At 39.4% G+C, this 23,667-nt stretch overlaps 7 protein-coding genes and 2 long non-coding RNA genes across 14 annotated transcripts; 5 read left to right on the forward strand and 4 right to left on the reverse strand.

Annotated features, from left to right (window-relative positions):
* Nucleotides 1-432: 432 nt before the first annotated feature.
* Nucleotides 433-1,887, forward strand: LOC116935490. 5 transcript variants are annotated; one of them, XR_006646661.1, is made up of 7 exons: nucleotides 433-551; nucleotides 632-696; nucleotides 782-884; nucleotides 957-1,090; nucleotides 1,157-1,258; nucleotides 1,342-1,642; nucleotides 1,720-1,887. It is a non-coding gene; the product is annotated as an uncharacterized LOC116935490 (long non-coding RNA). The 5 variants fall into 5 exon arrangements; XR_006646662.1 differs by having other exon boundaries at nucleotides 434-696; nucleotides 954-1,090; XR_006646660.1 differs by having other exon boundaries at nucleotides 438-696.
* An 811-nt stretch (nucleotides 1,888-2,698) lies between these two features.
* On the forward strand, nucleotides 2,699-3,883 carry LOC116935471 (DNA repair protein XRCC2). Its single transcript, XM_032942768.2, has one exon. The coding sequence runs from the start codon at nucleotides 3,055-3,057 to the stop codon at nucleotides 3,862-3,864; it is 810 nt and encodes a 269-aa protein (XP_032798659.2). The 5' UTR covers nucleotides 2,699-3,054; the 3' UTR covers nucleotides 3,865-3,883.
* Nucleotides 3,879-10,116, reverse strand: LOC116935429 (centrosomin). The gene is made up of 9 exons (XM_032942729.2): nucleotides 9,859-10,116; nucleotides 8,751-8,812; nucleotides 8,324-8,682; nucleotides 8,007-8,258; nucleotides 5,812-7,939; nucleotides 4,790-5,746; nucleotides 4,556-4,724; nucleotides 4,262-4,488; nucleotides 3,879-4,178 (listed from the first exon to the last, which is right to left on the reverse strand). Exons 1-6 carry the CDS (start codon nucleotides 9,933-9,935, stop codon nucleotides 4,812-4,814), a joined length of 3,813 nt encoding a protein of 1,270 aa, XP_032798620.2. The 5' UTR covers nucleotides 9,936-10,116; the 3' UTR covers nucleotides 3,879-4,178; nucleotides 4,262-4,488; nucleotides 4,556-4,724; nucleotides 4,790-4,811.
* Nucleotides 10,117-10,188: 72 nt separating this feature from the next.
* On the forward strand, nucleotides 10,189-10,765 carry LOC123472304. The gene is made up of 2 exons (XR_006646695.1): nucleotides 10,189-10,525; nucleotides 10,596-10,765. It is a non-coding gene; the product is annotated as an uncharacterized LOC123472304 (long non-coding RNA).
* A 1,021-nt stretch (nucleotides 10,766-11,786) lies between these two features.
* LOC116935459 (uncharacterized protein C19orf47) lies at nucleotides 11,787-13,560 on the forward strand. Of its 2 annotated transcripts, none has more exons than XM_032942760.2 (8): nucleotides 11,787-11,948; nucleotides 12,019-12,215; nucleotides 12,289-12,340; nucleotides 12,406-12,477; nucleotides 12,541-12,824; nucleotides 12,888-13,032; nucleotides 13,090-13,250; nucleotides 13,314-13,560. In XM_032942760.2, exons 1-8 carry the CDS (start codon nucleotides 11,927-11,929, stop codon nucleotides 13,476-13,478), a joined length of 1,098 nt encoding a protein of 365 aa, XP_032798651.2. In that variant the 5' UTR covers nucleotides 11,787-11,926; the 3' UTR covers nucleotides 13,479-13,560. The 2 variants fall into 2 exon arrangements, with proteins under 2 accessions (XP_032798651.2, XP_045029585.1); XM_045173650.1 differs by having other exon boundaries at nucleotides 12,897-13,032.
* Nucleotides 13,547-15,658, reverse strand: LOC116935442 (chloride channel CLIC-like protein 1). The gene is made up of 5 exons (XM_032942747.2): nucleotides 15,146-15,658; nucleotides 14,846-15,086; nucleotides 14,642-14,788; nucleotides 14,293-14,572; nucleotides 13,547-14,222 (listed from the first exon to the last, which is right to left on the reverse strand). The coding sequence occupies exons 2-5, from the start codon at nucleotides 14,951-14,953 to the stop codon at nucleotides 13,705-13,707; spliced, it is 1,053 nt and encodes a 350-aa protein (XP_032798638.2). The 5' UTR covers nucleotides 14,954-15,086; nucleotides 15,146-15,658; the 3' UTR covers nucleotides 13,547-13,704.
* Nucleotides 15,659-16,144: 486 nt separating this feature from the next.
* Nucleotides 16,145-16,872, forward strand: LOC116935478 (signal recognition particle 14 kDa protein). Its single transcript, XM_032942781.2, has 4 exons — nucleotides 16,145-16,304; nucleotides 16,375-16,447; nucleotides 16,517-16,626; nucleotides 16,687-16,872. Exons 1-4 carry the CDS (start codon nucleotides 16,281-16,283, stop codon nucleotides 16,813-16,815), a joined length of 336 nt encoding a protein of 111 aa, XP_032798672.1. The 5' UTR covers nucleotides 16,145-16,280; the 3' UTR covers nucleotides 16,816-16,872.
* LOC116935434 (tetratricopeptide repeat protein 27) lies at nucleotides 16,862-20,116 on the reverse strand. The gene is given in 12 exon segments (XM_032942740.2): nucleotides 16,862-17,497; nucleotides 17,569-17,730; nucleotides 17,791-17,943; nucleotides 18,013-18,186; nucleotides 18,256-18,588; nucleotides 18,645-18,711; nucleotides 18,779-19,016; nucleotides 19,073-19,334; nucleotides 19,393-19,624; nucleotides 19,682-19,803; nucleotides 19,805-19,836; nucleotides 19,897-20,116. Coding segments are annotated over 12 exon segments (2,436 nt in total). The 5' UTR covers nucleotides 19,994-20,116; the 3' UTR covers nucleotides 16,862-16,933.
* A 203-nt stretch (nucleotides 20,117-20,319) lies between these two features.
* On the reverse strand, nucleotides 20,320-22,813 carry LOC116935452 (transcription factor kayak). The gene is made up of 6 exons (XM_032942752.2): nucleotides 22,631-22,813; nucleotides 22,325-22,432; nucleotides 22,041-22,260; nucleotides 21,772-21,980; nucleotides 21,599-21,703; nucleotides 20,320-21,529 (listed from the first exon to the last, which is right to left on the reverse strand). The coding sequence occupies exons 2-6, from the start codon at nucleotides 22,424-22,426 to the stop codon at nucleotides 20,915-20,917; spliced, it is 1,251 nt and encodes a 416-aa protein (XP_032798643.1). The 5' UTR covers nucleotides 22,427-22,432; nucleotides 22,631-22,813; the 3' UTR covers nucleotides 20,320-20,914.
* Between the last annotated feature and the right edge of the window lie 854 nt (nucleotides 22,814-23,667).

Here is a 23,667-nt window from a genome sequence, read left to right on the forward strand (position 1 = left end):
CCTCTGGACAGAATATCTGCGTGCCCTATCATATGTATATCATCTATCGTGGAACGTAAATTTAAATGAGTCCCAAGTGCACGTTGCAATATGAGCGGGAGGAACCAAAGTTTTTAAAACCTGTGAATGAATTTTTAAAACCGGTTTTAACGAGTCAATCACGCATCGCATCTTCCGAACATGATTTTTGTTCAAATGCGTTAAAAGTTCTTTTATTACGATACAAAGGGAATAAATCACTTGGGAAACCGAGTTCAAGATCGACCGCTAGATGGCGAAAGAGTAGAGATTTTTTTTTTTTTTTTGGAAAAAGAAAAAATAAATGTTGGTAAAACCGGTTGCCATACAGTTGAAATTCATGGTTCATCAGATGTGGTCTAGTTGTTTAGGATTCGAAATGTGTTCGGGAGGGGGGGGGGGAATTAGGATAATAATGAAATTTGCAGCAGTGGGCTTTCTTTAGATGACTCTTGTATCAGAAATATTTTTCTGCTTTTTGGAACAAGTAACATATGATGTCTTGATGCCAACAAAGTGTCATTGGAAAGATTGTAAAAAGATGTTAAGGTATTTGACAAATCTGTAATCATGTTAATAAAGTGTTTTTGTTTTTTTTGTATTCTTAAATTAGCAAGAGAAACCAAAAGTTGGAGGATGGAACATTTGTTTCCCGTTACTAGTTATCTATAACAAAAGGTAAATTGGTAAAATGAAACAACATATGACCTATTACTTTAGATCAATATTTTCCAAAAGTGGAGATTTATTCCAAAATCTTTAGCTTTCCAGGCAGACACCCATCCACAGAGCCATGGGTGATAGATGATATTCACAGTGGGCACGACTGCATTGTAAATTGGTGTCACTTTTACAAAGCAAAACAGGTATAACAAAAATGACATTCAAAATTTTTTAAATATAGAATTATGTTGCTTCTTTGCTACATTGGACAGCAGATTTAGATAACATGTCTACTATGAAAGAGATCATGTGTCTAAATGAAAATGGCTCTCCCAAGTGTGTCATTCTGATGACTCTTGAAAACAAGTTGACCGTTTTGAAGCATCTCAGGACAAAGCTCAAGTTCTAGGTCTGTCGGTTTTTTCTGCTTGTAAACCTATGACTAAAACTAATTGAAGTGCAATATATTGTCTAGTTTGCAGTGGTATTAGAAAAGTCGTTGCTTTTTGGTTAGAGTTTCTTCGCCGTCCGATGCATCAATCGGAATGATGTTCACTTCCTTCACGTCATTGCTCACGTAATTTGATAACTGTACTTCGAAAAAAGTTGTACTAATCTTCAATTTTTAAAGCAAAATTTTTATGCATTATTCTTATCTAGAGGTTATATCGACCTTCAAAGGCAAATCATAAGAGGGTATTCTTTTCCTTGACATAAAGACCGGAAATTTTATGCATTAGCAAGTCATCCGCATCCAAATAGATCAAACGCACGAGGTATTTCGCCTCGTCCGGGAACTTACCATCAAGCAAGGCATCCATCAACAGAATGTGTTAAAGAGGAACGTAATGACCAAATGCCGACTGGACGATTTCCATGCAAGATGAATGTTAAAATCCAAGGGTATCTGGAGAACCCTTAGCTGAATACAATTAATACTATCAGTTCTCCAGAACAAGAGGTAAGGATTGCACTATTTTATTGAATACATATTATAGGCAATCGTTTATATATTGATTAATGTTTCGTTTCCTTTAGGCCGACATAGGTTAATAATCATACTGAATCAAAAGAGGTACATCCTTGAACGAGATTTTAAAACGATAACAGCTAGAAGGGCATGTGTAAATTTCAATGGACGCTACCTGCACGTTACCTTTAGTCGCTGATTCATCTCGAAGATAAAATAAAATTTTTTTTATTGAAGTGCATATCTGGGCTCCCTTCTTTTCTGTGGCCCCGTTTCCCCTTGACTTGTGATAAGCCCGTAGGGGGTCATGCCCCTACTGTGATCAGCAGCAAAGGTTGTGAGTGCGCTGTCCGGAAAGGGGACGTGGGGGTCCTCAAGTTCTATGATATCATTGGAGGGCGAAGAGGCTACCCACAAATCCGAATTAACGGTTAATCGCTCACGTAAAAACTTGTCCGAAACCTTCCATCCTCTTCCGGCTTCTCTTAGCCACGCCCCGGGTAATCTCCCCGGGGATTCAAATTCAATTGAGGCACTGCCCTAAACTACTAACTACGACTTAAATAATACAAATATCTAAAAATATTAATATTGTATTGATTCGCTTATTACGTGATCTGCCATTTGAATTTCAATGCAGATTTTAATTCTACTTCCATTTACTCCAGACGTATGAACGTACATTGCCTTTTATGAGACTTTCTAATTAAGTACTCATGCATTTAACATGTGCTGCTTGGGGATCGAACCCACTACCTTCAGCTCATACAGTCAATGCTCTACCACTGAGCTACAACTTACATAATTATACAATCTACTGCTCTTGCACATTGCTGTACCTAGGAAAAGTTGTACATAATAAGCAATTGATTGTTTTACCGTTATTATATTCTCTGTCTTACTTCACGTTCATCTTGTGATATTCAGGATTATACGCTAATAGTGGTTACCATTGTGTGTACAAGATTCATTGACTAATTTGAAACCATATAGCATTTAAACAGCGGAGCCATCTATTGATAAGATATCTAGGTTTACTCCATTAATTAAGCCCGTTTTTCTGTTTCCGATAATTCCGAATAAAATATTAGTTTTCCACTGAATTAATAGATTTTTGGATGAAACGGATCCAGAGTAGCAAACACTTGGAATCAGAAAAACCCCAACGCCAAAACTAAGTTTTTAAAAGGAAAGCACTTTTTTTTTACAGGTGGTTTAACGAGAAAACCAACAACTTAATCGAAATCAACTTTCAATTTGGATCATTCCATGTGATTTTTGTCGAATTCTATGAGATGTTTTTCGCAGATTTTTACAAAAGTGGGAAGGCTATGATACACTATTCAACTGCTCTTCAACTGTTTGTTTTGCTACTATTCGTCCATCGTCTGCCTCTTAATTAAATGGCGAACATTGTGAAAACTGAAAGTGGCATTGATCTTTTGCAAAGATTTTCTGTCAGGCCGAAACTTATTGGATTGCAAGTAGAAGTCTTCGGAGAAGACGGACCACTGCCAGGAGACGTGATAGAGATCAATGAGAAGGATACAAACCTTAAAACTATCCTGTTGACCCAGTGGATTATAAAATGTATACTTCCTGCAACCTGGAAAGGTGTGCAAATTGGTGGACTTGAGGTGGGAGTAGTGTTTCTGTCTACTGATCATCATTTTTCGTCATTAAACTTGGTCACTTTGCTTGAAAGAAAGTTGAAGAGGACTCTTCGCCAATGTCAACAACTTCTACCTAGCTCAGGACTTACTATGATGAAAGAAATTACCAAGGATTCTCTAAGAAGACTTTCTTTATATGAAAGCTTTTGTAAGACAGAGCTCCTTTTCAACTTCTGTTCTACCAAAACCTTCATTCTCTCTCACTCTCAGTCCTCAGTGGTGATAGTCGATAGCCTTTCTGCATACTACTGGGAAGACCGATTGTCAGCTTCAACCATCCAAAGCCTAGAAAAATATTGCCAATCTCTTCTGCAGTGTCTTATTGAAAAGTTGAAACAAACCAATATTACCATAATATATACTGTACAGCAATTCCTCAGAGAAGTCCATGAAAGGGAAAGAAGTGATGCTCCATTGTTTATCTATTCCCTTTCTATAGAAAATCAACCCCAAAGTGTGATTCATGTAGAAAATAGAAGGACTGCTAGTAAATTTTCAAAGAAAATTGAGTCTTTCAAAGGAGACTTGTTGTTAAAATAAAACTTTCTCTTGAACAGAAGAGACTATAATATTTATTCATACCGGTTGCATTTCGCACAACGAAACGACAAAGCGAAGTAGCGAATCAGCAAGAGTTTGATCTTGGCTGATTTTCTGAATTTCTGTATCGATTTAAAAGACCATAGAATAAGATCAACTATTATCATGTACAAGAATCACATTAAAACATGAGGCACATTCTTCCCGTTATTGAAGGCTCTTCGAAATGTAGCAGTAGTAAAAAGGAAACAAAAATATAATAATAATAATACTTAATGGCTGCCATGATTAGCCTGCTCCAGAAGGCCCCGAGCCTAACAATAATTTAAAAAGATAATATTAAAATAAAGTAAATTAGTTATTACGTTTGACGGCCTAAATTTGTCAACCACCGTACCTGGCACAGAATGTTATGCGTTTTTCCCAATTCCTTGTTGAGAGCTCGATCAACCTTTTCCTTGCGCACATTGGCAGCTTGGAGTTTCTCGAGTGTAGCGGCCAACGTATGCTTAGCTTTGATATACTTGTTTTCCCATCTGGTACAACTGGCGCAACCAGAAGAGTTCAAAACGTCTGGCGAAACACCCTCCTTGTGGATTGTTGATTCAGTTTGCTTGGGACTCACTAAAACAAGTTTGTTGGCGTTTATTAGAGGTTATATGTCACTTAAAATAAGGAAAGCAATAAGTACCTTTATTAGTAGTCCAATTGCTAAAGCCGCGGGCATCCTTATGCTCCACAGCTGAATGTTCAAGGCTGGAGAACCGTCCAGGGTCGGAATCGATTCCTAGATCTGGTGAAAGATGAAGTGCTGAAGGTCTCGAAGTATTGGTGTTCGTATTTTGCTCATTCCTCCCGGTCTGTTAAAGTAATCGTAATTTGAATAGAGAAAACAGTAAATAAATAAACCATTTAGCTCTTTGACCTGGATGACGGGATAAAGATCTTCAGAGGCCGGTTGATCTGACACGTAATCCGACATTTGGCTTGCTCTGACGTTGGATGCCTTGACTATTATTCCGATAACTTGTTGATTGTGGTGCAGCATGCAAAGTTGGAGAGTTTCGCGACACGTTTGCGTTAGCTGTTTGTTCCCTGAGATTCTCCAACTCATTTTGTAGTCGATTGCGGTCTTCTCTGACGTTTTCCAAATCCTCTTTCAATACACGAACTTGTTGTTCAAGTAAGGACATAGATTGTATGAGAAGTTCTTGCTGGGATTTCAATTCATTCTCCATCTGACGCATCGTCTTCTGCCCATCGTTGTAAGACGTTTCCCACAGCTGAGCTTTCATTAGCGCAGTGCGAATCTCCGTTTCACGTGCATCTAGCGTACCTCGAAGCTCCGCAATTTGACGTTCCTTGGTGGCATTTGTTGACATCCATTGCGATTGAGCTTCGATCCAGCGGGCTTCAAGCAATTCCACTTCCCGGTTCTTTTCGAGTAGCCTCTCTTGTGTCTCCTTGAGAAGCAACTGATTTTCGCAAGCCTGAAAATACTTTTCCTTGACTTTGAATTCGAGTTGCGTTGTCACATCTTTGGCCTCTCGCAACCGCAAGTCTCGCCGCTTGATCACGTCCTTCATTTTAAGCAGACGATTTTTCAGTGCATTGATGATGTATTGGGCGGTAGGTAGGTCACCCGCACCAGAAAGGTCGTCTATCGAATTTCGCCTTTCAGCGTCATTTAACGAGTCATCTTTCACTTGTGAATCTTCCAGCAAAACAGATTCTTCTTTCGAAAACTGGACGTCGTAAGTGGAACGTAAACAGGAAACCAACTCTTTCAATTGCAAACGAAGTCGGCTGTTTTCTTGTTCGAGTAATCGCAATCGGTTGCCAGAACGTTTGACTTCACAAGGATCAGACTTCGAACGTCGTGCTGGAGAAAATACAATCTTATTAACCGAATTAGCTCAGTGAATAATTATGTTTGTTGCATCCTACCTGCTCGTTTGGACGAATCACTACTGTCGGCTGCTGACGGCAGACCGGCGTTGGAATGTGCGACGGGTTTCTTGTTGGTTAACAGAGCAGCGATCGAGTTCATTTCAACGTGATGTTGAAAAGGTAAACCAATGCGAGCGAAAGAAACTGTACGATCTGGCTCCGACCAGGCTTCAGATTCTGAAACTGCAACTTCATGAGGTTTGGGTTGCAATTGCGCCTTTCGAGGACTGGTGCTTTCTTTTGTAGAGTAGTTAATGGAATCCGCTGGTTCCAGAGGAAAGAGTTCGCTGGAAAAAACTGCTGGCTGAGATTTTCCTCTGGTCAATGCCACTGGAGAGAGACTCGTAGCTCCAGCTTGTCCGGCCGGAGGCCGATGATAAGGTGTGCTACTGATGATCATGTTTTTGTTTTGACATTCGGTGGCCAATGAAAGTCGATCTGTCTGCATGGATTTATTATTAGCTGGCGGGTTGGCCATTTTCATCTTCGCTATTTCTTCATCGCGTAGTTTGACCTGGTGTTCCAAATCGATGACTGCTGTGCGCAGTTGATCCAACATTATTCCATGATGCGAATCTTTAGTTTCCGAGAGTGCTGCCAGCTGGACTTGGCAACCGATTTCTTCAGTGGCACAGCAAGGCGGAGGTAGACTATCAACAGATTTTTCTCGACTTGAATTCATGTGGTGCTCGTTTGTTTTGGCGCTCGAGTTGCTACAAGTCGAAACCGAACTACTTGAATGTTGTTGCTGCTCGTCGGGATCGATGCCAATCATCAGCGATTGGGAAAGAGTTCGAGACAATTCCCGGCTTTGTAAAATGGAATGCTGAAGCGCTTGTCGACGTTTACTGGCAGCCGACCAATTGCTCAGATTGAGAAGTTCTTGCTGGCTCATTGACAAGATTTCTTCCAAAAAGTCAGCCATCTCTTCGAGACGTGTTCGTAACAAATCACAGGCATTGGTCGAATCTGCTAAACGTTGTCGTAATGCCGTCAATTCTTTTTTGTAGGTTCGCACTTGATGGTCACCTACTCCAGGCTTTATACTCTCATTACAGTTGGCTTCTGCTTTCTTCTTCCAGCTGCGTACCTCTGCCTTTAATCGTTGGAGCTCTACATCCAAATGCTTGGCTTTTTCTTGCGACTCTTCATATAGTTTTTTCCATGAAACGGTTTCATTAATGTCACCGCTACCATTTTGATAGGCCCCTAGTTGGTTTTTCAGACTTTGAATGGTTTCCGTCAACTGCTTGCGCTCACGTACGTAAGCTGCCAATTGAGTAGCCAGAGCATTTGGTTGTTTTTGTTCTATCGAATCTAAGGAATGCCTAGAATTGTTCTCTGAGCGATGAGGTAAGGGGATAGCTGACCTAGAACTCATTTCTTGTTGAAGATCCATCACCTGGCGTTTGAGGATGGAAATCTGCATTTCAGCTTCGGCAACAGCTTGTTCTTTCTGGTCTACAGCTTGCCTCAACGAAGCCAATTGGTCTGCGTCATGCTGTAAAACAGCTCTTTGTTGTTCAGCAGCACTGAGAAGTTTCTTTTTCTCTTCTAATTCAGCCCATAAACGCTCGTTCTCCTCCTCGGCCATGGCTTTGATGTTGTCTTCCTTACCCGAAACCTCCGTTTCCCATTTGGTTTTATTGAACAGCTCCTGCGCTTCTTTCAGTTCGGCTGTCAAATCCTTAACACGTTTATCTTTCTTGCGGCCTTCAGCTTTCAAATGTTCCAATTCTTTCTCTTTCTTTTGAAGATCGGTCACGAATCCTTGCAGCGTACGGCCTGCTTTGGACAAACTTTTTTCTAACTCTACAACTTTCTTCTTCTTGTCGTTGAGTGACCCTTCCAGCTCAGCAATCTGTTTTTGTTTCTCATCTAACGTAATTTGGATTTCCACCAGGATTTTATTTTGTTGTTCAAGTTGCTGTTGTTTCTCTTCAATTATCTTATCTTTTTCGACGGCCGGCTGACGGACGTCACCGATTTTGCCCGCTTTAGTTTGGCTGTCCAGCAGGGAAGTTAAATTACAAATCTTCAAATCTTTTTCCGCTCGGATGCTTTCCATTTCGGCAACATTACTTTCGAGCGTTTGCACACGCTGCTGATACTCTTGTAACTGTCCCTGGAAAATAATCAACCAGTATTTTTGAAGTGATTTTTGACAAGCAAAAAGAACCGCTAATAGCAACCTGTGACTGACTGGCTGCCTTTGTCAGTTTGTCCATTTCTTCTAATTGGACAGTAGCATCACTGACGAGCTGATCTACTTTTGCTTGTAACTGATCCATCTCCGCTTTAGTGTGATGATCGGGATAGTTGCAAGTAAGTTGATTCGGGTTCAGTAAAAAAGAACCAAAGGCCTGGGCATACAAGTCGGAGGATTCATCCGGAATGAGACTGACGCGATTATTAACACGAACCTCTTCCGCTTCAGCCAATTCCTGTAAATAAATTAGAAAAAAAAATTGTAGCCACAGAGTGAGTGTTATTTCAGCGTCTCAAATACCTTTTGAAGTTTCTGTATTTGTTGTTGGAGTGAAACTATTTCTGATTGGTGCGCAGCCAAAGAAGAGCGCTGCTGATTTTCAAGTTCCTCGATAGCACCAGATGCTTGTGACAGCAGTTGACACTTTTCTGCCAGTGATTTTTTCAGTGTCTCATTCTCCACTTTTAGTTCTATGTTGTTCTTGATAATGTCAGCAGCATCAGTCCTGCCCAAGGCTTTGCCCACTCTTTCTTCTAACAGAAAAACACGAAGTTTCAAGTTGAAATTCTCGTGCTGCAGCTGCTGCAATTGCTCTTCGTATTCTTTGACGCATCTACCACGCAAAGGCGAAGACTTGCCCGACGATTGGCGATTGGCCTCTGAACAAAACCGACATTTCGATAAAGACTTTGATAAACCAAGTACTAAGATCTCGACAGCAACTCACGGGGTGTCGATGGGGCACCTTGCGTCTGTTCCAAAGATACTTGCAGATGCGACGGGTCGATACTACAATGGAAAAAAAGAAAGAAAAAAGAATACGCAAATGAATACAAAGATCAAAACAAAAAAAAAACCAAAAAAAAACAAAAAAGCAAAAAAATAAAATAAAAAACAAACAAAAAGAAACAAGTAGGCAACGCAGTTGTTATTTCTCTCTGGACAACTGAGCGTAAATCTCAAACGTACATAACCTGGCACCGGTTCAAACATCCTAGTCTTCCTTTTGCAATTTAAGGTCTACGTGAGAGAATACTGCCTGTATCGCGTGAAACGAAGATCGCAAAGAAAGGAAGGCTATACTTAGAGTTCATTATCGCTACCTTTATTTGTTTTGGTTTTCGAAAGCGACAACCGGAGTTGTTTACGAAACCACATTGCAGTTTGGCGCAGATACTTTAAAACTATCCTGACGCAAAATGGAAATCGTGAGGTCGCAAAAAAGAAAATCAGGTTCACTAGACGCAACCTGCCAAAAACTGACTTCGGGAATCGAGTTTATCGTTTGATGAGTGAGAAACGGCAGTGACATTCCCGCAAGTCGGATGACGAATTTCGACAGCCGAAAAAGAGTTGCAACATTCTCAAGCCCTGGGCGTGCAAAGACAGATTCTTCCAAACTGTAAAAATACCCATGGATATAGTGGACTTAGTGGAAAAGAAAGGCATGAAAGGAAGGCCACATGTGTATAGGGTGCCAAAGAGGACCTTGCGAGAGTTTTAAATTGGGAAGGTTTGGAACGTCTCGTGTTCCAGAAATGTCAACTACTACTAGTCCCCCAGACCGTTTTTTTTTTTTTTTTCTCTTTTTTGTCGGCCTCACCCACTTCCGACAGGCTTGGCACTCTGAAACATAAAAGAAAAAAAGGGGGAAACAAGAAACAAAAGGCTGGATGCAAAACATCTTAGAGAAAAAAAAAATTTATATATAGGCCAAGTATTGTAGTGGCCGGTATCGATTTGATGATGAAAACGTGACGTCAAACGAAACTGCGCACAAAAATCATAAACAATCAAACCGCAAAGCACTCCTTCTTTTTCCCGTTTACAATCACCTAAAAGGCGGCGTGTTGTGATGACTCAACAATCGTCGATTCGGACTCTTCAACGGACCGAGCCGGAATGAAGCCATCAGTTATTAGTATGAAAATCGCTGTTTTCTTTTGCGCTCAATATCACGTGGTTTTTACGAATTTCTCCATTACACTAAAAAACTAACAACTGACACAATTAAACGACACCCGCTTTCAACTGATTGGAACGAACACAATCTTGTGGTGGTCTACACTCGGCGGTAGCAACAAATGTTTTCCGTTTTCTCGACGTCTTGTTTCTGCAGCAGATGTCTTTCATCTTGCACTCCCCACTCTCGTCTCTCGGTTTACAACTTCCCACCGGTCACATCTGCGTCGACGCGCCGAGGAGGGAATGCGCGCGGATGTTGGGGGGAGGGGCTATCGGAAGGCACGAAATAGAGAAACATCATAGGTACGTTATGATGGTGAAGAGGCCGGATGGGCATGAGGGTAGAGCGACCGTGGGAAAACAACCTCGCCAAACAGATGTACCTAAAGGCTGCTGAACACAGTTCAGTTATTTCTTGTCCTCTCCTGAATGTGCGAACTCGGCCAAATATTTAAGCTGACAAGGGCCTTAAACATCAGTCAACTTTCCTCAGTCCTAATCTTGTCACACATTCAGGTCTCCTATCTTGGGCCACCAGTAAGCAACCACCTCCCCAAACAAAAAATCAAAATATTGGTGTAATAGAACACAAAAATGTGCATTTTAGTCCTACCACAACCAGACAACAGTTCAAAGGATTTGGTAAAACTTTGAAACCAAAGGATTTAGCAGCCAAAAGTAGATGGAAAAACATGGGAAACTCACCTTACGCTAAGATTGTCCATTATGGTGGCACAACACTTCTGCAATAATAAAATAATTCATTAGACCAACTAACATATTGTTTCGATGTGACAAAAGTAAGCAGGAAGCAGCCATTGTTCAGCAAACATAATGAAGCCAGTAATACTTCTTTACAATTTTTGCATCATTATGCTTCTATTGGAAGTTCAGCTATCTATAGATTGCACGAAGTGAATCACTAGAACGACTACATAGCAATATATAATACTGGCCTCGTAAATTATGGATACTTTTAAAAACGTCAGAAGAACTTGAAACATGAGTGTATACCTGAACACAGTTGAAGAAAAATTACCAGATACTTCAATAATTTACACCAAGTACTGAAGATTTAACAGAAGTATATTAGACTACAAACAAAATTATGGTTTTCAAAGTTTTAGTTTCGGTTAAAAAAAAAACTAAGAACAAGGCGGTTAAACTGGGCTGTCTCAACAGATGATTTTTCTATTGAAGACTTTATTTCAAATCCAATATACATTGTTGCCGCACTACTAGAACTTGGCGTTAGATGATGGAAAGTTGGAAACTGCTAGCGCTCGGCCCCGCGCCAATCGGGGAGCTTTTTAGTCAATCCGGTGCGGGGATAATCTTAATCGGTGCGGTGATATCGGTGATCGGTGACTTCCCCGATTATCAATGAATAGTGATCTAAATTGGCAGTTGCCCTGCGGCCAACAAGAACAAAATGTGACCATAGTCACGTGATTCTTGTTGGCCTATCAGAACGCAAGGTCATTGGTAAGACTAACCCCCTATGGCTGAAGCGGTGCTATCGGTGCAGCACCGATCATAGCACCGTTCCGCACCGAACTTCCCCGATTCATTTTTATCGGGGAAGCTTAGCGGTGTCCCCGATTAGAATGTGATCGGGGCCGAGCCCTAGCTGCCAAACTGGAATGGAAATTGGAAATACCCCATAAATAACTAACACTATACTGTATCTCTTATAGAACATCAATATGAGACTACTAATTAAAAAAAAATTCATTTCATTTTTTCAGAATTTTTTTTTTCATTTCAAAATTACGTTTAAATTAATTCTCGAGCGTTTGAAGTTAAAACTAGGACGCTGAAGAAGCCATCTATAGACGTCTGCAATAAGTGACGAGAGTCGTAGGCTTGTTTTTAAAAATAGAAGTAGTTGGTTTCACCCTGTTCATTTTCACCTATCTCTACAAAATTCATCATAAAATGGACGAGGAAGTCACTACCTGTGAGTAACATGGTTTTCTTTCAGCTCCAATAAATTTATTCAAAGTTTAACATGCTTAAAACCCATGCAGCTTTCTGGATCTCATTTTTCGTCGAAGCTGGAATACCTCCTGCAGCTGCAGCAAATTACGCCATTATATTCACGGAAAACCGTATACAAAAGCACATGCTTCTGGATTTAACTAAGGAATATCTTAAAGACATGGGAGTTACTGTCCTAGGAGATATAATTGCAATTCTCAAGCATTCCAAACGTTACCATGAGAAAGTATTTGTTTACATACCAATACAATAGGTGAATGGAAGACTTATTAGTTTTTTATATTTATATATTTTTTTAGGTTGCAAGGGAAAAGGTTCTTGCCATTGACAAAGAGACTTCAGTAATCAAAGGTATTAACAATCATGTTTACCCCCCTATGCCTTACTAAGTGGTGTACTTGTCTTCTTTCATATAGCAACCAAACATTTGAATGAAATGCTTCTTAAAGATGATGTACCAAAAACAAATACTGATGTTAAAAAAACAGGTAATTTATTCCTGACTCCTTAGACATGCTCTTTGTTCACAAAACCTGTGTTTGTTGTTACAGCTTCAGAGGTTAAAGTACTTCCTAGGCCTTCACCTCCTAAAAAATTGAAGACTGCAAAAGCTGAGATTGAAAAAGACACAGAAGAGACAGAGTGGATAGAAGATGTGCCAGAGTATGAGGAACTAAAAAGGAAAGTCATTCCTCCCAAATTGCAAACTAAAATTGCTACACCAGCTGTAAACGTAACTAAAACTGTAAAAAAGACTTCTGTTTTTGACCGACTTGGTGAGAGCAATGTTACTAGCACCACACCTGAAATTCAGGATCCTCCTGCCATTGCCAAGGTAAAGATCCAAAATAGTCAAAAGTACTTACCTTTAATAGTCAAACCATGTACATGACTATAGTTTCAACAGAGTTCAGTTTTTCGACGATTGGGTGATATCGAAGGGAAGAAAGAGTCACCATTGACAGCTAAGGCGGTTGCAAGTACATTGACATTACCGGTCAAGACGGTTAGGACAGTCGCCTCGAAATCTGACGAGGTCCCAGGTAGTTGACTTAGCCTTTCATTTAAAGAAGACTCCTAGTACAAGACAAAAATATTAGAGTCAGGCAAGTCTTTTCTGAGAATGGACATCGAAAATACAGCTTCCAAACAGAGTGCAAGAGAACGACTTGGACTGGACAGGCCCAGCAATACAAAAATCACTATCGTTTCTAAAAAACTGCCGCCTAAAAATCCTATAAGAACTATAATCTCCGCCAAGGTTTATCAAGCTTTTAAGTACAGTTTTTCTATGAAAAGTTCTATATATTTCCCATTGAAACAGGATGGCAGCCAGAAACGACTTGTCAGGCCCCCTCAAGAAGCCGCTTCATCAATCCAACAAAAGCCAAGCGGAATAAAACAACGTTTAGGATCTGTTGCAGTCGTCAACAGCAGTCCGACAACATCATCTAGCGTCTTCAATCGGTTAGGCGTTAATAAAAAATGAAATTGATTGTGATTTTACTTTTTTTCTTTTCGTAAATAATTAAAATCATTGATAATACACCTACCATCTTTACATCTGAAAAGGCAGAAGAATATATTTCATGAAGCGAATTGCAAAGATAATTTTGTTGGCATTTTTTAGATTTGTTTTTATCAGTCTTTAAAAGAGACAACGGCGACAATCACTAATTAAAAACATCCATTTGTACAATAAGCGGAGCCACAACTTACAGTATATCTTTGGGAGTTGTGTCTACTACTGTTGAAAAACTCTCACTTTGCAAATTTTGTTTTATGCCTTGTGAGCACTCCTCTAGTTGTCGTTCATCCATCAGCACTTCTATGCTTGAGTCTAACTCGCTCTCACTTTCACTCTCGGTTTCGTTAAAAGGTAGGATACCTCCGAGCTCTTTGATGACTGCTGGCGACATAGAAACGGGAGAAAACTCTGCATCATCTTCGACAGGAGCCTGCACCCGTTCTTCGATAGCTTGAACTTGAGAGTAAGACTGTCTAGTTAAAATGCACCGTTCACGATGAAGATGTTGATGCGTGGCGTCGCCAGTCGCAGATCCATCCATTAAGTCTTGGATAGCTCCTGACCGAGGAATGGACACCGGTGGCGATGGACGAATTTTAAACAATGGTAAATGGATTTCATATCGAAAGCTCATTACGAGAATTAAAAACACTACAAAGAGAACACCCACGAGCACGGGAATTTTTTGGAACACTGTTGCCGAATCTAGAAGTTTATAAAAGACAAATTATATGAATTCTGATATGGAATTCAAGAATGCCAGTATGCCACGTACTAAGAACTTCGTTGAAAAAGCTTCCGATTTTGTGGCCGATGTATCCTAACGGATGAAGTATTCCGACTACAAGCATGTCCCAGAGAACTGTAAAAGGATTCACTTCAAAGCTTGGATCGGTCAGCAATACTCTGTGATATTCTTCACAGGGATCCGGATATCCCCAAAATGCGTCGAACCTTAGTTTAAAGCTTTCCAATATACCAAGTTGTTTAGGGTCACAAGAAGCAGGAATATCCTTGTTCTTCGACTTATCAGAGTATCGTTTTGATGAAGCCATCTGTCGAGAAAGAAAATTTATTCGATTAGAAAACAGAACAGAACTGCTGTCTGAATTCAAACAGAACACCTGATGCATGTAGTTCCAATGCCAGAGCCAGCATACCATGAAAAATGGCAAAAACGATCGAGAAAGGATGTCTGAGTATGAATAGCCTTTGACAGTAAGCCAGAAAACAAACCAAAGGCATGCAACAAACATCCCCACCACCCAATCCTGTAGAAATATTTTAATTGATAGCAGAATGAAAAATTTCAGTTGGTAATAGCCTACCTTGGGCTGAAGAAGGCCATTGGTGAAAATCATTTCAACAAATGATGGATTAGGCTCACATTCTAGCTTATCCTTGCTTGGAAGGAGAAGGCTTGGTAAGAATTTCATCTAAATCAGCCAAATTTTTCAGTTGGATCTCTTCTCCTTCCTTTGTTACCTCATTGAGGACAAATTGGGTTCTTGTATTGACAACTGCGAACAGTGGTATATACAGAACATCACCATCTTCAATATGTTTTTCCTAGTCATTGTGTAATGTCACAAAGGTGAACTACATTGACACACTTTATTATCACCTACCTTCAACTGTAACACAGTAGATAAAACTTTTACAAAACGACCAAGAAAAGGTATATCCAGAGTTGTGTTTTTTGGATGTGATGAGCAGTTTGCTGGTTTATGGTTTAGAAACTCTGGCATGGATTTATTAATTGCTTTTTCAGAGATGTCCACCTGGTTTGGAACGCCTCCTTCCTCAATCCTATCCCTACTTTCAACGGTTTGACCGGGTGTTGTCAGGCTTTGAGGTATGTTTTCATCACGGGATGTTTTTAATAGCCCTTTTTCCTTCTGGATTTCCTTTGGATTATAATTTAACATGTCATGAGGATCAACATAATTAGATCGATCGATGGACGTGAAATCTGGAGAAAGATATAAATCATCCTCTTCACTACACTTAGCTAACAAAAATAAGGGGGAAAATACGAGAACTAATATTAAAGCTTGCATTTTTTTTTTTTTAGTTTTAAAACTGGAAAAATCTATTGCACCGTGGAGTCCACGGCGCTCTAGTGTCACTTAGTGCTATTGCCCGTGGTCCACGTCCTGTCAAATATGCTTTGCCGTGGATACCGGTAGGCGGTCTGCCCTGCTTACTTCTTCGTTTCTTGTTTTTTTCTTACCTAGTTTTGGCTGATTATATATTTCTGTGTTAATGGGTCCTTGTTTCTTTGATGAGTTGAATTTTCCTGCTGTCTTCTGACAATCTGTTTTTGTAAAGATGGATTGGACACCGATACTTTATCACAAACCAATAGTTGTTTACTTTCATCGATTTCTTACATGTTGGATTAATAAATTTGTCCTTTTTTATCACTATCACATAAACGTCATTGACAGCTTCAAATGGCTGTTAATACAAACAGTATTGTGTCCACTCGCGTATGCATGTTTTCCCCAGCGCCGTGGTCCCGGTGCATGTTTAGGGCTGGACCCTATGACTAGAGGTGGACTCCCGGTGCAATAGGCCAACCTTAAAAACTGTTTCTTTCTGTCTGCGAAGGCTTTCTGTTATCGCTACGTCGTCATCTGGCGACAAATATGCTTACTAATTCAATGAACGAATACACTGAGTTGTCTGCTGAAGAATATACTATAAGATTGTTCGGATTTCCGTATTATTTTCTTAAATAGAAATTTGGATCGTCAAACCATGGTTGTTCTAGAAAACAGTGCGGTCAGTTAAATACAATTATTTTTTGAAATAACCTATGATTAATTTTAAATTTTCGGTATAACGATTCTAGTTTCTCACGGCACTCACTTTGATGTACCAAAAGGCCAGGTTACAAGGATCCGTAAGGGTGACACTAAAACGATGTAATAATAAACACATTTTTTTATAGTTTATTAGTCGTGAATAACTTTATATTAATTTTTTCATCTCAGATGATGGACGAAAGAAACCGATTCCCAGAGTCGAGCAAAGCAACAAAGAAGAGCCAGAATATAGTTGCATTTTTAGAGCAACTCTGGGAAGCAAGAAAATAAGCACAATAGTAGAAACTTTTTTCTAGAGAATTGTTAAAACTTATTTAAATTAAATTATTCACTCATAGGTAACTGCAGATCTTCTGTCAGAATTTCAGACTACTTTCAGCTCAACTATCAGATCCAACATGGATGGCCTGAAAAAGCAAAAGAAATCTAAGGGGAAACGTAAATCTAAAGCTATGGCCACACAATAACCTATCATTCCCAGATCCAACCTATGGTGGAAAATAAACAAAAGCATTGTATAAAAATGTTTATTGGAGTTTATGCACATGCAAAATCAATCTTTTTGCAATATGGATGAATATTTACTTAAACATTAGATAATTTATCCTGTAAATGTTTGCTAAGTTCTTCAAGGGCACCAAGTGCTTCTTGTATCTCATTTGGGATGTCTAACTCATAGCAAAGTTTAACCTGGCTTATTGCAGACCGTAAACTGAGTTTTGCTGAACTAGCAAGCTGAAGGTTTTCTTTAGACAAATCTTTTCTTAACAAGTCTAGACATCTATCAACATACTTTCTACATAATCTCAGAGTAAACATACAAGATATGATATCCTTTTCCCAGTTTTTTTCCTGTATGGCACTCCGATAGGACTTCTGCATCAGCTGGGCAACCCGAAACATAGTTGTTGTGTCCGTATCAGCATTACCAGCTAAGAGATCCGCATATATTTCCCAAACTTGTGCATTGTTTGTCACTTGCGAAGTCAATCGACCAAGTAGTTTTTGAACCGATGGGGCAAGCCGTTCAACGTTTTGGCCGTAGTTGTCTTCTTTATTTTCCAATATGGCTTGAAGTAGAATTTTTAACACCTGAACGTCTATATGTTTTTCTTTCAGTTCAAGGATGCGGTTGTATGAACGAATGGCCTACAAAATCATTCATCATGCAAAATACGCACCGTAAAAAAAATATATATATACATATATATGTGATTTACCTCTTCATATTCACAGCAGTCAATGGACACTACCATCAGGTTGTCCCAAATTTTCCAGTTATCGTAATTACATTTTACGGCTTCTTGCAGAGCTTTCCAAGCCCGATTTTTCTGTCCTAATTTGGCGTAGCATTTTGCCACATTATTCCATGCCTCAAAAGACTAAGAAAGAAAACAAAGGAAAGATTAGTTGTTTCGATCGAACACACTCGGTTGACATACCTCAGAGTTTAGGGTGCAATACCGACGGTACGCAGAAGCAGCAGTTTCCCAGTCCTCAATTTCCATTGCAGAGAAGGCTAAGCGTATCCACACACTTTCTTGCAATGAGTTGAGTTTAAGGGATTCTTGAAAGTGCGGAATAGATTCCCGAAGCTTTTCAAATAATCAATAGAGATGACGTATACGTATTTATAAGTATAAATAATAATTTAAAAAATAAACCTGTTTTTTGTTATAAAAGTAGTAGGCCCAATCTCGCTGAGCACGAGCACTTTTATGCTGGGATAATTCCCAGGCTTTTTCGTAATGAGAGACATCATCAGTGCAATTGCCAAGTAGGCACCATAGTTTGGGTGTTTCACCTTTGGCTAATTCTTGCCGCACTATTTCTTCGGCCTAGATTTTAGAAACACAACTGCGATTATGAAAGCGCTACTTCCCGCGTAAAGAATAGTCTAGACTTACCCTGTGCTTCTTGTCGAGCTGTTGATAACAAGCAATTACACCCTCCCATTTATGTAGTCGAATATATATGTCCAATGCACTATTGACGGCCCCAAGACTTTGGAGCACTTCAGCCAGTAAACTCTGGAGTTCAAATTCAAGTGGTATCCGTGAAACATAAAAGTATTCAATTCGACGGTTTCCATATTGGCTTTCTTTTGACAGAGCATCGGCTAGTTCTTGCAACTGTGACAAAGCTCGTTCGACCGCGCGGTGCTGCGTTGAATCCAGTTTTGACCGCATCAGCAAAGAGCTGACATGAAAACTCCAGATTTTTGGGTGGCTTAAAATGCACTACGAAGCAATCATCAGTCTGTTACTGTTTCAGAAAAATAAGTCATTAATCTTACGCTCAGTAGCGGTGACAGTTCTTCCCCAAGCAGTTCGTCTTTTGGATGAAACTTCTCTTTTTCTGTTCTAAAACCAAATACGGAAGAGATTTAAATTTTAAAACGGGATTTCGAGAAAAGTGTAAGTAACTTACGCATGAGCAATTAAAAGAGCCTGGTACAGAGGAGGCAAATCAGGAAGAATATTATCATCTTTATTAATAAAGGCGATTTGGTTTAAACGGGTATCATCTTCTAATCTGATATCTTTAGGCAGATCGCTGGCGATTTCTCGTTCATCTTCTAACAGCGCATCATCAATAGCGCAATGAACTCTAATAGTGAGTTGAGGCAGAGCAGTTTGTTGATACTGAGTCCTCTTTCCCATCGCCCCTAAATAAACAAACATGTTAAGTGTCCGAGATCCTAGTGGATGCCATTAACTATACCTGTCCATTCACATCTGAAGTTAACAATTTGATTGGCTTTTTCAAAGTGAAGCTTGGTTTTTTGCACTACACCATACAATAAATATGTATAGCCCAGTTCCAGGTGCAGCAAGGAGCTAAAATGCAAGTCAGCTTCAACAGACTTTTCTAGCTTATCAATTCCACTAATAATATCTAGAAAAGCTGAATGAAGTAATTGTGATGATTCTTCTAGGACTCGTTGGTGAACAAATATATACCTAATAAGCCACCAACCAGAGAACTTCCACACGTAAAATTAAATTAGTGTTCTTTTAGTTTTACATGATATAAATGCACACCTTAAAGTGAATAAACTGCTCCTTTAAGTCATATAAGATTGTTTTCGCAACAAGTAGGAGTTGTAGGTCTTTTATAGTAGGGAGGAGGCTTTCGGCATCAAGAACCAGGCATTGTTTAGATGCATGGTCCATCACACCATCTGCTGAGATTCCAAATTGATTGAAACCAAGCCAGTTACTTTGGATAAAGCGATGCAGGGCAGAAACTCCAATACAAAACATCTGAAAACAACTAGTCAATAGTAAAATTATTGCTAGGAATTTTATTTGCATAGGATTATAAATCTACCTGCTCTCGTCATTTGAATTGTTGTGGAGAAAATTTTGAACTTCTTGTTTGATGGAAGACTGTTGTACGTCAGTTTCAAAAATACTGATTGGACTAAGCTTCAAAATTTCTTCAAAACTTCCCTCTTTGAAAATATGTTACCAGTTTTTTCAGATCTAATAATGTTTACAGTTGTTATGACGCCTTTTGACTGAAAATTTAGGTCTGACTAATACCATCACACAAATGAGTCAAATCGTTTGATCTGAGCAGCGGATTTAGTAGAGATAATTCCACCGCAGGAGTTATTTGGTTTGAAAATATCTCAGACATTTTCTTTTTTCTCGAAGACTTTCAGTTCAATCCAGAATTACCGTTAGAAGAAATTGTCCAACCACAATCCTTTGATTCCCTTCTTCCAACAACCACGTGGAGGATTATTGCGCAGACGACGTAAAGTAATTCGAACTGCGGCTCCTCGTACCATTTAAATTACTAAATTGGTTTATGATTTAAATATTCATGGCATTTTTATGCAGCATTTCTTTCTTTCTCTTTCTATGTTATCCAATTTCATTTTAACCAGGTATGAGTTTATTTCCTGTTTCAAGCAAACAGCTTATCATATTCACAGTCATTTTTAAGGAATGGTTCAAGAATCAAGCTATCAAATGTTGTTTATTGCAGTCAATTTAAGCGGATTATACAAGAGTAGTATCAACTATCAATGTATGACAAAATACAGTTTTTTCAACAAATAAAGGCATGGATCGGCAATAAATTTCGTTGCAGCCAATCGTAATAAATTCTGCATAGGGAGAAAAAACAAATGAGGGGAGCTAAAAGAAAAAAGAGGAGAAATGATGCTCATCATAGAGACATTCGAGACTAGTGGAGCAACGGGAACGGGAATGCAGAGGGTCCATGTGGGAGGGAAAGAAGATACCACGCGTAAATCAAACAACCCAATTAGTTTACAAAACTAAACTTACGAGTAGTAGGAAGAATTTTAAAAAGCGGTTCCCGCAATTGTTAAGGCTTTTAAGACAATCGTTTTTGCATAGGTCAATCAATAGCGATTGAATGAGCTTGAAGAATTTTTAGTTTATGACATACTACAATTATTTTTCGGTTGTTAAAAATAAATATAGGGGGCAAAGGGTACAAATCTAAATTTCACATCATTTTAAGATGATACCCAGTTTTATCCCCTAATAAAGTAACTTCAGGTTATTTTTACCTATGAGGAAAATATCAAAGCGAAACTAGTTTACGGTTCACAGCTTCAGGGCTAGACAAATCGACAGGCATGGTTGATGAATTGCCTCCTGTATTACTGCGCTGTTGCTGTGTGCTACACGATGGGCTAGGTACTACCGGAGTGAGCCCTGTTCCACCTTCCATAAGAGAATCGAAGTTGAATCCCGGTATACCTGATGAAGGCGTTGTTATAGCAATCCCGGCTATTTCATGCCAATTATTTGAAGACCGTGGCGGAGCATTTGTGAAGGGGGAAGCAACTGGTAGCGATGTAGGACGAGGGCGTGGAGCAGTTGTCGGTCTCGTGAATTCGACCAAACCGTCTGATGAGGATTCGTCGCTTTCGTGCCTTTCTTTTTTAATGGGCTGTTGTTGTGTATGCAGATGTTGCTGCTGCTGTTGTAGTTGGCCATTTGGTATCGGCATCAAATTAGGCATGGCGGGAAGAACAGGTGCCTTGTTGTTTGGGACGTAATGGGCCGTCTTCCGCATCATCTTGCACTGAGGTCGGTGAGAATCCAACAACTGTTCCAGCTCTTCTTTGTGTTTTTGTAACTGACGAATTTCATTCTGCAAAGCTTGCTTCTTATCTTCCCACAACTCAGTTTCCTAATTGTGTTTAAAATAAAACGTTTTAAATTTGTTTGCGAACAAAATATAAACTGACAATCAAATTACTTGTTGGAGAGCCATCGTATGATCAAGACGTCTCTTGCGACAACGGGCAGCGGCTTGTTTGTTTCGCTCGCGACGCATTAACCTCTTGCCAGAGTCCTCACCAGGCTAGAAAACATGAAAGTTGTTTTCTAAATCTTGATTCAATTAAGACAAACCACTAACACGCATACTACCTCTTCTCTATCACGATCCTCTTTACGCCGGCCACCACCACGACGTGCGGTACCGGAAGTGAGACTCATCGTGGTACTGCTATAGCCACTGTTGCTACTACTGCTGTTACTGCCTACACTCATCCTTCTCGCTGTATTTCTCGGTGGAGGAGGTGAATCACTATTACTTTGCTGTGAAACAGAGGCACCTAGCCACTGAGGTTTCACATCTACACACACATATTTCTGTATAAAAAAGATTTTTATTTTTCTGTTAATGTCAATAATACCTTGCTCTGTCGATGTTGTAACAGTTACAGTATAATTTGGAACTGACGTAGTAAATGAATTTGAAGGTACCATTGGTGGTACAAAACCAGCTTCTCTATCATGAGACATCTGGTTGGCCGCCAAATCCAAAAAGGTTTGTTCAATATTTCTAAGTGTTGTAGGGGTTAATGTGGGTGTTGTTCTAGTGGGCACACCAGTAAGTCCATCTAATAAGGATAGCTAAAATCAAAAGGAAAAAAATTGCTTATCAATCATAACAGATTACAAAGTCAAACACTCTTACAGTTGTGGGAGTCATGGCGTCAACTGAATTAGCCATGGTAGAGAGGATGTCAGCCACACTCAGACGAGTGGCATCATGGTTTTCGTGAGGTGCAGAATACATGGCTTTCTGAAAAGATGTAAAGATATAAGATTAATCAAATAATTTAGATTTTCTAGATGAACTTAAAAACGAAGAAATAAGACGCAGATGTCAGTGACGCCTTATCCATGGTTATTCCGATAAGACAATTCAAGGCCACGATCATACGTTTGGTGGCAGCCATGAACCTCAACGTTTATGAAAAATAGGGCCTAATAAACTTACTTATTCGGCCTAGTAGATGAAATCCCTGAACGTAAAACTAGTATAAAAGGCTGTAGAACACTAGGTTTGTTATACACACAACAAACTTTACTACAACACAAGAGGGTGACTCATAATTCCGTACGATTGGGGGAAGCCTTTATACGTTCCATTATTTTCCCACTATACTTTCTGCCAAGGAAATTCAGAAGCGGCAGCAAGCAATTTAGTGCATCAGGCTGCCGGAGCCAACTCTTAAGCGATTTCGTTTTTTATCTAGCTAATATAACAGCCGCTGCACTTTATGCCATGGTAATAGTTTTTCATTTCCAACCTCTTTTTCCTCTTACTATGTTTGGCGATGATCTCATCGGGCTGAACAGTCACGTGACTAACGAGACTCGTGACGTCAGAGGAAAAAACCTAACTCTCTCCTCTCGGTGAAAATTCTTGAAATGTTTGTGGCGGGAAAAGGGTCATGCATCCGAAATCTAAGTAAAATTATAAGATTTTTTTTACGCTGAATTTTTTAAGTTGCTAGTACGTCTTGTACAATATACTTATCAATAAAATTTACCTCAAGGGCCTTCATGATATGATAAATTTACACTGCTTTTTAAATACGCAGAAATTTGAGTAGTAGTAACCAAACGCTTTGAAAAGAGACGTGTGCTGTATATCGAGGGATAGAATGGTAGTTTCGGCGTTGGTAGTAATTTTTTTTTCTATACAAAAACATCATTTACACCAATCGCCTGGAAACTCAAAAAGCCAATTTATATCTACAGAGCTGAGGTCAAAATTCATAATTTTAGAAACGTTTTGCACGTGGTTTTACTCCTCTACGATGCTAATTTAAAAAAAAAACTGGGTTCTAGCAGAAAACTTACATGTGTCAATATAATAGTTTTTAGTTAGGATTGATTATGATAAACTAGTCATGGACTCATGGTCTCGAATATTTTTATGCATCTGTGGCAATCAAAATTTGTTGGTAAAATCAGAGTCATAAATAGATATAGATATATATCTATATAAGTCATAAATAGTACTATTTA

Source organism: Daphnia magna, linkage group LG1, assembly GCF_020631705.1.
Source record: "Daphnia magna isolate NIES linkage group LG1, ASM2063170v1.1, whole genome shotgun sequence".
In the NCBI taxonomy this organism is placed as follows: Eukaryota; Metazoa; Arthropoda; class Branchiopoda; order Diplostraca; family Daphniidae; genus Daphnia; species Daphnia magna.

Coding starts and splice junctions, on each gene's coding strand:
- LOC116935471 (XM_032942768.2), top strand. CDS start 3,055: ATGGCGAACATTGTGAAAACTGAAAGTGGCATTGATCTTTTGCAAAGA.
- LOC116935429 (XM_032942729.2), bottom strand. CDS start 9,935: ATGGCTTCATTCCGGCTCGGTCCGTTGAAGAGTCCGAATCGACGATTG. Junction 8,813..9,858: donor CACAACACGCCGCCTTTTAG/GTGATTGTAAAC, acceptor TTTCCATTGTAG/TATCGACCCGTCGCATCTGC. Junction 5,747..5,811: donor TGATTCGTCCAAACGAGCAG/GTAGGATGCAAC, acceptor TATTTTCTCCAG/CACGACGTTCGAAGTCTGAT.
- LOC116935459 (XM_032942760.2), top strand. CDS start 11,927: ATGGACGAGGAAGTCACTACCT. Junction 12,478..12,540: donor TACTGATGTTAAAAAAACAG/GTAATTTATTCC, acceptor TTGTTGTTACAG/CTTCAGAGGTTAAAGTACTT. Junction 13,251..13,313: donor GAACTATAATCTCCGCCAAG/GTTTATCAAGCT, acceptor CCATTGAAACAG/GATGGCAGCCAGAAACGACT.
- LOC116935442 (XM_032942747.2), bottom strand. CDS start 14,953: ATGAAATTCTTACCAAGCCTTCTCCTTCCAAGCAAGGATAAGCTAGAA. Junction 14,573..14,641: donor ATTGGAACTACATGCATCAG/GTGTTCTGTTTG, acceptor CTTTCTCGACAG/ATGGCTTCATCAAAACGATA. Junction 14,223..14,292: donor CTTTTTCAACGAAGTTCTTA/GTACGTGGCATA, acceptor ATAAACTTCTAG/ATTCGGCAACAGTGTTCCAA.
- LOC116935478 (XM_032942781.2), top strand. CDS start 16,281: ATGGTTGTTCTAGAAAACAGTGCG. Junction 16,448..16,516: donor AAGGGTGACACTAAAACGAT/GTAATAATAAAC, acceptor TTTTCATCTCAG/ATGATGGACGAAAGAAACCG. Junction 16,627..16,686: donor GCAAGAAAATAAGCACAATA/GTAGAAACTTTT, acceptor ATTCACTCATAG/GTAACTGCAGATCTTCTGTC.
- LOC116935452 (XM_032942752.2), bottom strand. CDS start 22,426: ATGTATTCTGCACCTCACGAAAACCATGATGCCACTCGTCTGAGTGTG. Junction 21,981..22,040: donor TACAACATCGACAGAGCAAG/GTATTATTGACA, acceptor ATGTGTGTGTAG/ATGTGAAACCTCAGTGGCTA. Junction 21,704..21,771: donor AGGATCGTGATAGAGAAGAG/GTAGTATGCGTG, acceptor CATGTTTTCTAG/CCTGGTGAGGACTCTGGCAA.